Genomic DNA, 14,068 nt, shown 5'->3' with positions numbered 1-14,068 from the left:
AAAGAAGACCTTATCATCATGCAGACCTTTCCAAACGATTTATGTAAAATAGTGATCTGCATGGCAAATAAAATGCTGAAAAAATTAGTAGTTTTACAGATTTAATTAACCTCCAGTTGGGTTAACCTATTCAGGCCATCAACGGCATGCCCCAGAATTTGAATTCAGACATGCAAATGTGGCCTCAGGCCCCCACGCGGCCGGGGCGTGTCTTTAGGAGTGGGTGGGTGGGTGCATACTGCACGCTGTTAAGTTTTCAAACAGCTAAAGTGCATGTCCTGGGAAGGAAACAAGGAAATAACCTTGGAAGAGTGAGCACAGTAGAATAGCACGCTTGACCATGTTTTTTTCTGGGACCGTATCACAGCGGTTCTTTAATTTTTATTTTTCCTTTCGGATTTTTCTGACCTTATAACAGTTTGGTTAAGGCGCCTAAATTATTAAGATACACGAGCTCAGGTGTAGCTTATTGGAAGTGAAATGAGGGTTTAGAGTTGGAGTATTAATTGATAAAAACTGATGTGTTGTGTCAGAGCACACAGCTTTGTCTGCTTCATCTAGAGCGCCCGCCCATGGGCTTTCTTTGGAGCGATAGTGGGAGATTGATCCCAGTCTCCGGGATTTACCGTGGAAAAAAACACAGCCTGTTCTGCTCTCCTTTCAGAGAAGAGGAAGCCCATTCGCCAGGACTTATTCCAGCTCGGCTCCGAACTCCAAATCTCTCGGATCTATAAGAGCTTCACGTTTGGTCTTAAATTTTTATATTTATTTATTTTTGGCTGATCAGGTATCCAAATACGCGCAAGTCACGCTGGACTTTTCCTGAGGAGGCTGCGTGCGGGGTCGCCTCCGCAGTCTTGGATGCTTAGTAAGCTGGTAGTGGTGGGTTGGGTCGTGGTGGTGCTTGGCACACGTCGTCATCGATAAAACAGATAGGTGAAGGTGAGAGGAAGCGTCACCAGAGGCTTAGGGAAAGTCGCTCACCAGACAATCACCGGACTCGCCGGCTCTGGATTTGACTCTCGAGACAACCCACCGGGAGCTTTTTTTTTTCTTTTTTTTCTTTTTTTTTCTCTCTGTCTTTCCCCCCACAGGGAATTCATACGCCTTTCTGATTCAGGACTAGTTGTTGACCACACTGCCAGACCCTCGCAGTCATCCGCTCCTCATCTACAAGGGGCGGGGGAGGGGGTATCGGAGGTGGACACACAATGGCAACCGGTGCGCTTCTGCTCGCCTGTGCGCTGCTTGGTAAGTCATTTACAAAAGCTTTGGGACTGCTTCTGTCCTGTGAATTTTCTTCCTCTGCGCAGGATTAAAGGGACACATCAGCATCTCCTTCTTCTTTTTGTTCCTGTCACGGCACCTGTGCGAGATGCGGATGTAGAAGGATCATTGCGGGGAGAGCAGCTACAGTCCTCATGAGTCAGGTGGTCGTAGTCATCGATGATCACTCCTAGCAGATGCGAGTGAACAGCTGTGTGTGTTTGTGTGTGTGGTGAAGTAGGTTAATGTGATAGGGACTTTATAGCACAGATTAACCATACACTGTCTGACCTTTTCAGTTTATGGGCTGATCAGATAGACAACCTGCTGTTGTTTGTAATAGAGCCACATATGGGTATGGATTATAGCCTGCACAATATCTAAAGATACAGGTACTATTAGGACACCTGGATCACACTTTAACACTGCACCCTGATGGATATGAAGTCACCCAGTGGGTGTGAGTCAACCTTTATTACTCAGCCAGACCTTGAGATGATGCCACCTTGTTCTTTTCTCACACACTTACTTGTGATATATTGGATTTTACAGACAAATACAAGTCAAAGCGTGCACATCCCCAAACACACACAGACACTAACATTCACACAAGAGTGACTTTTGACAACACATACTCATAGCTTGCAGTACATCCTGCATGTGAGCCATCCCAAACAAAACACCAGATGGCTTTTCTGTTCCTGGATGGGGTGGCCTGTCAGCGCTGCTGGGGGACAGAGGAGGGGGGCGGGAGTGGGAGTGGAAGTCTGCCCGCTGGAGGCCCCCACTCAGCCAAGAGGATTATTAGTCTGCAGTTCGCCTCAAGTCCTCTTTTAGCATGTCAAGTCACTTTCACCGGGGTGTGGGGGCTGTGGAACAAGTTTTCCGAATGCAAATGCAAAATATATTGTTTCTCTTGTTGTAGAGATGCAGATCTCACATGCAGTGAATGCTACATAAGAAAGAGTTTCCATGTTGCATAATTATTTAGCCCATGGGAATCAGAGGCAATGATGGACATTTAAGGTATTAGGAAGGAGAAGATTTAGTTTAATGTGATAGTGATAGTTTTGATGTGCATATCAGGTTTCATATGATGCTTGCTCTTACTATGACAACATTAATGGTCATATTAGCCTGCACACTGGGAAATGTTACATAAATATATATGGCATAACTAATTCTTGCTCTAATTACTCTTTAATAGTAATATTTCCTGGGAATAAGTAGTTCAGTCAGGCTTTTGTGGCAGATTTTCTCTAATTTTCTTTAATCAGTTCCACTTAAAAGGCCACCAACCACACAATAACCTATTATATTATTAATTTAATTTTACCAGTCCTATAAATATTAGAGAAGCAACAAATAAACAAGTAGCCATGCTGAATAATTTAACTAAAGGAAAGGATTCAGGCTGCAGAGATGGTATCAACAACCCAGATTTGTTTTCTCCACATGTATTATATCTATTTCATGGTATATTTCATCCCTTGTTATCTACCCACCTACAGTGCCTCTATGTCTGTCTTCCAGTTTGAGAGCTGCTGGCATCAGTGACACCATTTAGTTTTAATTAAAATTAAAATGGAAAACTACTTTTACTTGCAGCCATATTGTCATCCCTGGCCATTGCTCTGAAATGACTTGTCCTAAAGCTGGTTATGGCTCAGCTTGGCTGTAATAGTTTGAATGATGTAGAGATTGCCTTGTCATTTGTGTGTGCAACACCCCAGCCTGCATGCACAAGAATCTGTGTTGAGAGAGATGTATTCAAGTCTGCTTATGTGTGATCAGCTGTCTGATTTATCTGTCATGTGTCAGGCAGCGCACATGTTTGAGCTTGAATTTGTTTGTTGAAAAAACCCCAAATGAAATAAAGGTGCATGACAGCTGTATTGCACAGAGGCTGTATCAGTCATTGTTAAACCCAGAGGTGCCACTTGTGCATTTTTTTTTTTTTTTTTTTTTTGGCAGGCAAATCTTATATCGAGGTTATTTATGCTGCTGAGTTTGCAGCCAGGTGCAAGTGAGCGTGCGTGTGTTTATTTGTGGCACAAGGGTTTATGATATAAAGCATATAAAAAGAGTCGCCTGAAGGAACAAATGGTTATTAGCTTTACAAACAGGATGTCTTCCTTCTCCTCCAACAGAGAGCGAGAGAGATGTCACGCTTTTAGTGTGGTGTTCGTGTGTTTTTGTGTGTAAGAGTATGTTTGAAACAGGGAGCCAACCCAAAGTCCCAGTTTATATAACTAAATTGAAAGTCTAATATGTGCGAGGCAGGCTAGTTTAACTGTTAACTGCCTCTGTGCTTTCTATTTACTTGGCTGACAAGAGAACAGCCAACAGTCACCTAGATTTTAAGGAACTTTGCTTTTATTTTTTAACTCTGGAAGATTACATCTGACAAGATATGCATTCTGACGCCTGCAGTTATTCATGCATTTGTAATGATGTGTCATATATGTGTCACATATATATATATATATATATATATATAAACCAGAATTTTATGGTTGGACCACCCTGACAACACCAGATGGCCATGGTATGTAACATGGTTCCATGAGTTTTTGGGGAGTTAATGAGACTTTGTGATTACAAAAATGTGTCAATTTTGCCTGATTTAAAGCAACTTGTGTAGTCAGGCAGACAAAATGCTCCTAGTCCTTGAAGGGTGGCATAAAACACTGCCAAATTTGGTTTTGGACCTGGGCTGGTTTGAGTCCAGACCTAGAGCACACGGCCATGTTCATGTGGACAGTGTTTGTCAATATAAATTCGGTAAAGACTTAATCAATACCAGTATCTTTGCTTGTAGCAATTTTATGTTGTTGCTTGTACCTAAACCAGTCTTCTGTGATCCCATAAGGGCTGTTACGGGGCAAATGGGGTCCCCAATTGACTTTCTTAAAAAAAAAAAAAAAAGTTTTAACTTCTCTAATAAAATATTACCAGTAATAAGATGCCCCCCTGAGTCTCAAGCTAGAAAGTTAGCATTAGCTGTTAAATTAACTCTCCTCTGCTTCATCTGACGTGGTCCCTTGTGGATTAAAGGAACTAAAATGGTGATGGCCATTTCCAACACCACAGTGGCTGTTTTGATCTCTTACATTGATCTTTTGGTTTAGAAAACTGAAAAGAGCACATCACTTATGATTTTATATGTTTTGCTCAATCACTCATAACCCATGAACAGCAGAATTTTAAAAACTGACCAAACCATTAGCTTTATTTTTCTATTTAATAACTGGTTCTTATGTTTCTTATGGTGTTTTAAATATTCTATATTTACACTATGTGGAAAGCTGAAACACAATGCTTTGGTCAAACAATAAGCAATAACAGGATGAATATGCTCTTTCAGTCAAAGATATAAAACATCCAAAAGCACATTCTGGGGTGTGTGCCAGTCTTTATTTTATTTATTTTTATTCTCATGTCTTAGTCAGATGTTTTTATATTGTCTGTGATCACTTGTTTCAAGTCAGAAAAGACATTGAAGTGGTAGCCTCTCCTCCTTGCTCATTACAATGCTATCGATCGAAAAGAGAAAGTTCTGAGTGGCTGTAACTATCAAACATGGCTTATCAGCAGAGTAAAGAAGGCAGCCCTTTGTAATTGGCCCAATCACAGAACATGAAGGTAGTTAAAAGTTCATTTTCACTTTGCAGTGTAAGAAGGGTGGCACTTAAAGTCACTCAAGTATGGATTTAATTGTTCATATTGCAATGTGACAAATGTCACAAAGGCTTGAAAGCACTTATAGTTTGAACAATCTCATTTTTCATATCAGAAAAACTCATTAGGATGTTGAATTTCTTAATGTGAAGCAAGTTTATAATTAAAAATGAAATGAGAAATCAGGCTTTGAATTTACTCAGCACCAGTTCTCTGCTGTAGATGTGTGTTACGTAGGTTTAGAGAGTGGCAGATGGACACTATTGTTTTAATTGTTAGCACTGAGATTGTAAACAGGTGGCATTCAAATAGAGAGTTTATTCATGTCATGATATGACCTTTTAATGGCTTGGATGTGGTACATGTTGACAAAGGCATTTGAAGTGTTTTCAGGATTCAGAGTTTGCAGAGCCACTCCCTGATACACCCAGTCTCTCCTCTGTCCCAAATAAGGGTGACAGCTGGAGGCTCCCCACCCAAAAATTACACAGATTTTTAGCTTTGTGTGGTCAAGCCAGTGCATCCTCTTCCAGTGTACCTTGAATCAGCTGTTGCAGTACTGGGAATGCATTTCTTGTGTTTTTAAGCTTCAGCTGACACACGAGAGAGTGCTGTCTAGACAGTGTGGCTGAACTCTGTAACTCACTGTCTCAATGTTGGTGTAGCTGTTCTCTGTGTATGGTCTGGAAAATTTTTGGAAGTGATTTCCCAAAGATTGGTCACTTGTTATTTTTTTGCCAGGTCTAACCAGAATCAGAGACCTTGGCCTGTTGGGGAGAAAAACAGGCTTTTGCAGTTGTGTAATTGTTCCAGTGTTTGCTCATATTAGTTTCTGTGCCTGCTATATTCTGTAGTTGCACACATGCTTTCTGGAACATTGTCTTTGTGTATGCCCATGACAAGATCCCTATTGTGGCATTGTTTTTCATATCATAACATTGTAGGCTCAACTGACAAAAAATGCAAAACAATGGAGAGGCAGAAGCGAGACTGTCAGCTCAGATATCATCCACCAACAAAGTACTAAGTTTTCCATTTAGTAATGATAAAAGTTGGATGTCACAATAAAGTCCCAAGCCAGTCGTGGGTTAATGGTGTCTCATTTGTCAATATCAGTGCTTATTAATGCTACTCATGTATAGATCAATAGAAGTGGATGAGGCTTTTGTGATCTTTAGTGATGTGGTCCTTCTGTGCCTAAAGAATTTCTTGCTTCAGGCAAACCTAAAGGCAAATACTAGTTGGTGTCCAATAGCCAGAGGCCAAGTAATTGCCTTGTATTACATACATCACAGTCAGCTGCAAAGACTACTACTAGTTGTACTATGACTACACTGGTTTCTGTAATCAGATTGCATCTTCTGTCTCTTATCCAAGGTAAAACAATAGTTATCAACTTTTCTTCCAGTGGGGCTTTTAGAAGAGATCAAGGTTTTTTATTCCCTTGATTGGACTGGCTGAACTTCAGTGGAACAGCAATAAATGGGGGGAAAAAAACCCTACATTTCACTATGAGTGATCACAGCTTGTCTTCTCATTCCGTATCTGCTTTTTAAATGACGATCATCCTCTGTGACCCAGATTCAAGCTGTGGCCTTTCTCCACTTCACAGATGATTGACTGAGGAGAAACAAAGTTCTTGAGGGAAGACTTCCTGCCTGCCACAGTGATTCAGAAAAGTAGCCGGATTTGGAGACAGAGCAGAGGCAGTTTCTGTTTTCTGTCTGACTCGACTTTACTCCAGCACCTCTAGTTAACAGTCAGGCCTCTCTCGCAATACAACTTCTCATCATCTTTCCACATCTCGCTCAGACTTTATCTCATCTGTTTAATCTGTTTTGTGATAACAAGCCAGCAACATCCCTCTAGCAAATCAGTTTGTAAACTGGTTTGTGCTTTTGGGCTGATTTGCATGGGTCCCTGCCTCTCCTCACTTGCACTCTTAAAAACCACCCCAGCTGCTGCCACCACCTCCTCCTGCTCCTCTAGTGAATAGCCTCTGACCTCCCTCCCCCACTCTTTTTGAAACAATGCTACGCCCAGCCCACCCCCTTCTTCAAAAAGCACTCATTAGAAACTGAGCTTAAGTGTGATCCAAGCAAGATATTTTCTGCTTCCATAAAGAAGTGGGTTTATTTACCTCAGCCACATTTATCTTAGGCTATTTACACACACCATCTTCACAAAGGTGAAAGACTAATGCAACCCCCTTTCCCAATGAGATTTTTTCTGCTCCTCCCCCTATTTTGCATTTCTGTGTGGGAAGTCATGATGACGAGGCTGGATAGATGATTCCACTTCACTCCTACACACAGATGCACAAACACCTACAGTACTCTGAGCTGCTGTCCTTCCGTTCAGCTACCCTCCCGTCTCCCTGCGTGATCCTCCACCCGAGCAGATCCCACGCTGGTGGCATGCACACCAAGCGCTGTAGCTATGACGACCGCTCCCCACTTCCACATGCTGTGACACATGCTCAGCTCTGTGTTCACATTCATTGAAATATGGGCACACCTAACTCAGTGTCCACATTCATCCTCAATATCATTTTCCCTTATTAAAAACAAAACAAACAGAAAAAAGGGCCCCGCTTACTTTACGGCAGTGTTTTGTTAATGCACTTTTTTTTCTGTTTTACACACAAAACCAATATGGCTGCATGTGTGTGTTTGTGTGTCTGATTGCCGATGCATAAATTCATGAATTTACTCACGCATGTCTTTGACAGCCTGAGAGCAAAATGACTGACAATGGCAGAAAAAGTCTGTTTGAAGACGACTAATTAATACTTAATTAGTTTTCTTTCCAATCTGCAGCTTAATGCGCAAACGTGGGGACTGATAGCAAGTTGCCAATCATACAAAAACTAACAACTGTACATTAAGTAGATACAGCTGTCAGGCGAAATTGTACACAAGTTTGGATGACGGATGATGACTGGAGATAGTTGAGTGGTATTATAGTCTTGCTTTACAAGTTGTCATTGATTGCATGTAATATATAATTTTTTGCATTATGAGTGGTTGACAGTTTTGTCCAGGAGAGGGTTGGAGACTGCAGGGCTTTGTCATCCAAACAGGATGTGGGGGATGTGTGTGTTTGGGAAGAGGGGAGTCAGGGTGGTTATGACATGTGGGGGGATGAGGTTAGTGGGGTAGCAGGTGTCCATATAGAGTTAATGGACTTGGGGAGGGGTATAGCTGGAGGCACATAATGTGGGGGAGTTGTGTATGGATGTGTGTTTATGTGCTTTAAAAGTATAAAAAGACTGACTTCCACTGCTGTCCCAATCTCTGTTTTCCTCACAGGTTTTAACTGTAAATAAAAAAAAGAGTCTGTTTTAACTCCTCGCATTAACACATCCGTGTTGAACAGACTTTCCTGCTGCAAGTTCATCACAGCCATCACAGCCTACAATAAGTGTGTGCATCTGTCATTTTGCTGACTGTTTACCAAGCTCCCAATAGGGCTGTTTGTATAACCCAGGAGTGATACAGTCAGTGCGGGGATTTCAAACCCCACAGCCTAGCAGATACATGACTACCCAGCTACCGTTTCTCATGGTCTCTCTCTTTCTTAAATGAATTATTCATTCACAATATGGCTGGCAAGGAGCTGTCCTGACACATGCTTTTAGGTTTTAATTAGATTTATATGTCGAGATGTTTCTCTAGCTGTTCCATATTTGGCTTTATTGCAGTAACTGAGTTTCAGCTCTGCACAGACTGTCCCAGTTGACATTTGCTGCAGTGCTGTAAAGCTAAATAGCAGAGTCATGGAAGTAATCTCTAATAAAGTTCTAAAGTAAGCTTGTTTGCTTGACCACATCTTCATGTTGATGGTCTAAGTGGTAAAGCAACATGTAGTTTTTGGTAAACGATGGCTTTCTAAGATGAGGGGAGGAATATAATTTTCCAGTATCACCAAATGAGAGTGTTGATGTAAATTGTGTGCTGAATGTTATTTACAAATATCAGAGGAATCCTTGTTTGCTGATCAAAACTGACTCAAAAGCTCTTTTTTATTGTGGTTAAACCGGAATGCGAAGCAGCAGAGGGTATAGGAGGGAGGATGAAGAGGCAGCTGTTCTGTAGAGGAGGATAGGTTATGAGCTACCCTGTGATGTTGACACAATCCACAAATGCAATGGTGGCAAAAATATGAATCAGCTCCCAATTGGACCCCCCCCGGCTTCCATTCTCATCTGACCAGCTGTTATGTCAACAGTGCAGGTGGGGTTATGACTGTTGTAGCCCAGGGGAGCTGTAAATTAAGAGTAGTTAGCATAGTGAGAGCAGAGTAGAGCCTGACCCCGGTGGGGTTTCACAGCAGGATTCCCAGTCCAGACAGAAAATGTTTATTTGATTTTCAGTGATGTACAACTTAACATGAACTTGTTTGCAGTAAGACTCGACTCAACTGAGAAACTGTAACTTGCCTTTTTTTATATTTTTGAAAGACCTGTCAGCATCTTGTCTGAAACTGTGAAAAACTGTGTGTCTTTGTGTACTATGGAAACAAGTGTGAGCAGCTTTGAGTACAGAAGTGTTAAACTCTTCTTGGAGCATAATATATTAACTGAGATGGGGGCAAAAAAACTGCAGGTTTTATATCTGTACTGTGGTAATATCATGCTTCATTTGCTACGCGCACTGATATGTAATAGGAGCATATAGATTTGCAAACAATCTCTTAGTTGTGAGCAAACCAAATGATACATTCAGGAGTTCAGCTGTGCAGCAGAGAAGTTATTTTTGACATACTTGTAACGGTTACATTTAAAACTTTTTCATAGCTCTTATAACAACCAGAGGAACCCTGCTTTTTTCTGACTGTACCATAAACGATATATACATGTAAAAGATTGACATAGCATGTCTAAATCAACAGCAGAACTCCCTTAAACCATGCAAGCAAGAGCTGGTTCCCAAACATCCCGGCTAAATTAAAAGAGCAAAACAAACAAACAAACATAAAAAAACAAAGAAAAAGAAACATGATGATTCATTATGACAGACTGTCTACTCACTCAAGGCATCCGGCTATTTTTCCAGTCCCTGGTCCATTTTTAAACAGTCTATGCTTGTCAGTCAGGAATACATAAAGATCAACAATCAACAATGCAGTTCCATCCACTGCCATTTCAAAAATGCATGTAGACATCAGTAAAATAATGATTGCACTGCTGTTAGTACATTTAACTCTAAGGATTCATATGCCAATTGTAGCGTTCTCCAGTCCAGTGGACAGATTACCTTTAGGAAGTTGCCAGTACTGTTTGGTCCTGAAAGCATCCAATGGGAAAACAAAAAAAAAAAAAAAGAGCACTAGAAGAACTGAACTGAGCTGTACAATGAACTAAAAAAGAGGCTTAAGGCCAAAGAAATCAGCTGGCTAGCTTAGCATATTGACTGGAAATGAAGGAAATAAGATGCATTGGCTCATTTAATCTGCAGTGAGAATAGCTTTTGACTTTGAGTAGCAATTTCCTGAAGCCCTGTCATCACAGGGAGGCTGTCCAACACACACAACTCAGTTTTTAAATTAGACGTTGCCATGGAGGACATAAAAGGTTGATTACTGAGCTTCAGAGATGCTTACAGGTGGATTTAGTTATAATGAGTAGTCAAGACTATTAAGTTAAAGTAGCTGCCGACTGGGGTTTTTAACAGTATGTTTACAGAGTTTTCTCAAGGGCACCAAAAAAGGGACACTCTATGGTCATGCGTTTTTCAGATACATTACTAGTTCATAACATGGGAACTCCAGTTTCCTCTTGAGCCACAGATGGAGGAAAAGTACATCAATGTGCTATATATCTACGTGCCTTCTGTTTCCTGGTTTCCAAGGCTTTTAAATGTATGAAGGTGAGTCCTCTTGCCATTGCCCTACAAAAACTTCCACAGTTTCCAACATCTTCCTTTGTGTACCTGTCTTTATCTTTAATAATCATTGAATACCCCAGACATTGCTAATGTGTTTTAAAGACATACAAAGCAATGGCAACATACAGAATGATCACTATTATCCTCACTCCCTGTACATCTTGTACTCTGTCGTTCTTGGTCTGATTAGAGCTGCGTGGGTGTAATAGGCAGTTGTTGTGACTGTTTGTCAGCTGTCGGAGTGACCAGCCAGCCTGTCTTACTGGCCGCTAATAGGAGACACAGCATTTAGTCTCTTTTTTTCTCAGTATTTCTCCATGTCACAATCATTGTCACATCCGTTTCTCGACTGACAGAGCTTTCAGCAACTAGTGTTTTCCCTTGTAAATCACTTAGCTGTCTCACCAGCTCAGAAGAAATGCGTCTGCCATATTTAGCTCTAAAAGATTATATTTAATAAATTAGGCAGGCAGGATGGGGATTTGTTGAAGATTCTGAAGCTAGAAAGGGGGTCAGAGGTTGTTAATAACAGGCCTGCTACACTGATTTATACATTCTGACGCAGATGGTGATTATCGCTGCAGGAGAGACAAGGACTGGAAAAAGGAGTGAGGATGCAGCCTGAATTGCAATGTTTGATGCTGTCTAGAGCCCCTCAAAGAGCGAAAATACTGTGAGAGAGCGATGGGGATAAAAGAGTGGGGATTGACATAAATCCATTACATGGTTTACATTAGGATGACATGATTACCCAGTACCATGTGTAAAGAGTGACAAGCTCACTTTCTTTCTCCAAGACAATGTGAGAATTTTTAGTCTGAAACCTTATTTCTCCCTCCAGTTGAGCATTAGCACAAACACAAAATCACTTATGTCAAAATGGTTAAAACCATTAAAAATCAAAGACATTCTGGCTTTATAGAAGCACCTGTAGGTTTTCTTTTTTTATTCCACGATATTAGGAAATAGACACAAACTATATCGTATAGTCATATCTGAATGTTAACATTAGCTACATGAAAATCTCTCCTCTTTTTTTTGCTCTTATCTTTCTACCTCCAGTTTCCTCTCATTCTAAAATCTCTGTCTCTGTCTTTCTCTTGGACTCTATCTCTCTCTGGTAATGATGTTAACGGGGTCAAATGCTTTCAGGGGCCTAGAGGGAGAAAGATGAAGGGTGGTTTTTGGAGAATGGTTAACTAGTGCTGAGAGGTGTTGAGAAGGAAATTCTCTGATGTTCCAGTTATTCTCTCTGTAAGTCATATGCAGGATGTTAGTCAGTGGCATGCTTATATATTCACTTAGTTCAGTGCATTTAAGTACTGTTTGGCACCCTAGAGGTAACTTTCTACTTCTCATTACCCTTCTATCCTTTCTTCTTTTTCTTCTCCTCCCACCATGGAGTCATTTGCTCTCCTCATCATTACCTTCCTGTCAGGTTTTGACATAGATCTGGTCATTTTGTAAATGTCTATTATATTTCATGACTATATGATATTAAACCTTCTGCCAACTTCCTGTGTTGGTTTTTGGTGACAGGTTGTTGCTTTTTATTCATTTTTTAGATGTTGGCTGTAACTTCAAAGCATGTTCACAAAAAATAAAATCGGAGCAAAATTAAAAATATATCGCACAACTGAATTGAATTGACATTTTTACAGTATTTCTCTATATAATCAAATATTCAGGGATGAAAAAGGAACAAGATAATCGTAGGGAAATACATTATTTTTGCTGTTCATAGTATAGCACTGTGAGGCTTAACCAAGGTAGCAGGAAATGCTGTTTCCATAGTACCCATTTTCACTGAGGAAAAAAAAAGATTGAGAAAAAAGACTGAGAGCCTTTAAATGGGGTACACTGTATATGCAGTGAAACATGACTCATGCCATGAATTCATTTTCAATAAACCACGTTGGTTCATTATCTAAGAATATGTGTCTTCTTGATGCAAAATACGGTTATAAACCTCACCTGTCCGTAATTTCCTTTTAACTGGCCATTTGGAAGATCACATAGTTGTTTTACTTGCATCAAATTTTCATCATAGATGTATCTCCTGTTGCAGTGGGAGCTTTGATGGCTCAACCACAGAAACCTTGGTCCCTACTGCTGGTTTGAATTTTTTATCTCCCAAAATTAAACTTAACTGGAACTGAAGAGTTTCCTCTTGGCAGTTCTGAAACTCTGCGGCAGAGGTTAATTATAATTAGTACAAATGGGTTAAATTCAGGTGTGTATTTAATACTAAAAGCCTGAGTTTAAAGATATTAAACCTGAATGCTAACTGTAATGCACTGGAAGTAAGAGTCAGTGGGCCAGATTATGCTGTTTTGCAGTCTTTGTGCAGTTAATCTGTGGTTGTATTACTACCTGATGCTTTTCTGTCTTGCAGTATGTTTTTGTTTGACTATGTAACATTTTCTTATTTGGGTAATGTATCTACCAACAACCAAATGAGCATTATCGCTAGTTTTCTTAGGTTTTTATCTGTATGTATGCCCTTGCTTCTATGTTCATTGGGTCTGAAATCAGAATGCCCTCTATATTTGGTTGGACAGCAAATTTTTAGGACCACAACACTGGAAGTAACAAAGTTAGTATTTAAATTAGTGTAACCATTTATCGACCATCATCACACGGGCTTTGACGATAACACCATACATTGGTCAAACCAGGTCAAACCAACAGAGGCAAAGAAGCACAGGTGAAAACTACAAACAACAGCCGTTCGGAACAGTCTTTATTATTTAACACATAGCTACACCACAGAGCAGATGTTCTAACAACAGCACTAATGCTATCAAAAGCTGCCCACAACTATGTATTTGTACTGCCCCAAAGTTAGCGCCAAATGCTTGCACTTGCATAGTCTGAGCACAAAGCCTGCAGAGTATGTTCAGACCAACAGTTGTGATGGATAAGGTTCTGTTAAAGCGCTACAGAATGCATTACTTTAATGAGAACTCCTGAAACACTGTTGTGTATGTATGAGTGTAGAAATGGAAGGAAAGTGAGTTGAGTTGATGGATAGCTCAAATCTCTACATTAGAACATCTCTACGCTGCTGTGATTATGCTCTATATTCCTCACACCCTGCAGCGTTTTTATTATACACCTTTCCAGGTGTATAATTATCATGTGTCATAGAGGAGTGATGATGTGAGGAGCAGGCATGAATGTGAGTGGCCTCACCGCTGTTTCCGCTGAGAATAAGACACTGGTCACAAATG

The 14,068-nt window shown here is 40.5% G+C and overlaps 1 protein-coding gene across 1 annotated transcript in view; it reads left to right on the top strand.

Moving 5' to 3' along the window:
- The first annotated feature begins 263 nt into the window (after nucleotides 1-263).
- igsf3 (immunoglobulin superfamily, member 3) overlaps nucleotides 264-14,068 on the top strand; it is a 75,233-nt gene continuing 61,428 nt past the window's right edge. The window contains exon 1 of the mRNA XM_042001596.1: nucleotides 264-1,251. Within this exon, the coding sequence (XP_041857530.1) occupies nucleotides 1,212-1,251 (40 nt within the window). The 5' untranslated portion in view covers nucleotides 264-1,211. The remainder of the gene's footprint in view (nucleotides 1,252-14,068) is intronic.

The sequence above is a fragment of the Melanotaenia boesemani genome, chromosome 12 (assembly GCF_017639745.1).
Source record: "Melanotaenia boesemani isolate fMelBoe1 chromosome 12, fMelBoe1.pri, whole genome shotgun sequence".
In the NCBI taxonomy this organism is placed as follows: Eukaryota; Metazoa; Chordata; class Actinopteri; order Atheriniformes; family Melanotaeniidae; genus Melanotaenia; species Melanotaenia boesemani.
Note: the sequence above shows the minus strand (reverse complement) of the source record. Positions and strands in the feature narration are given on the sequence as shown.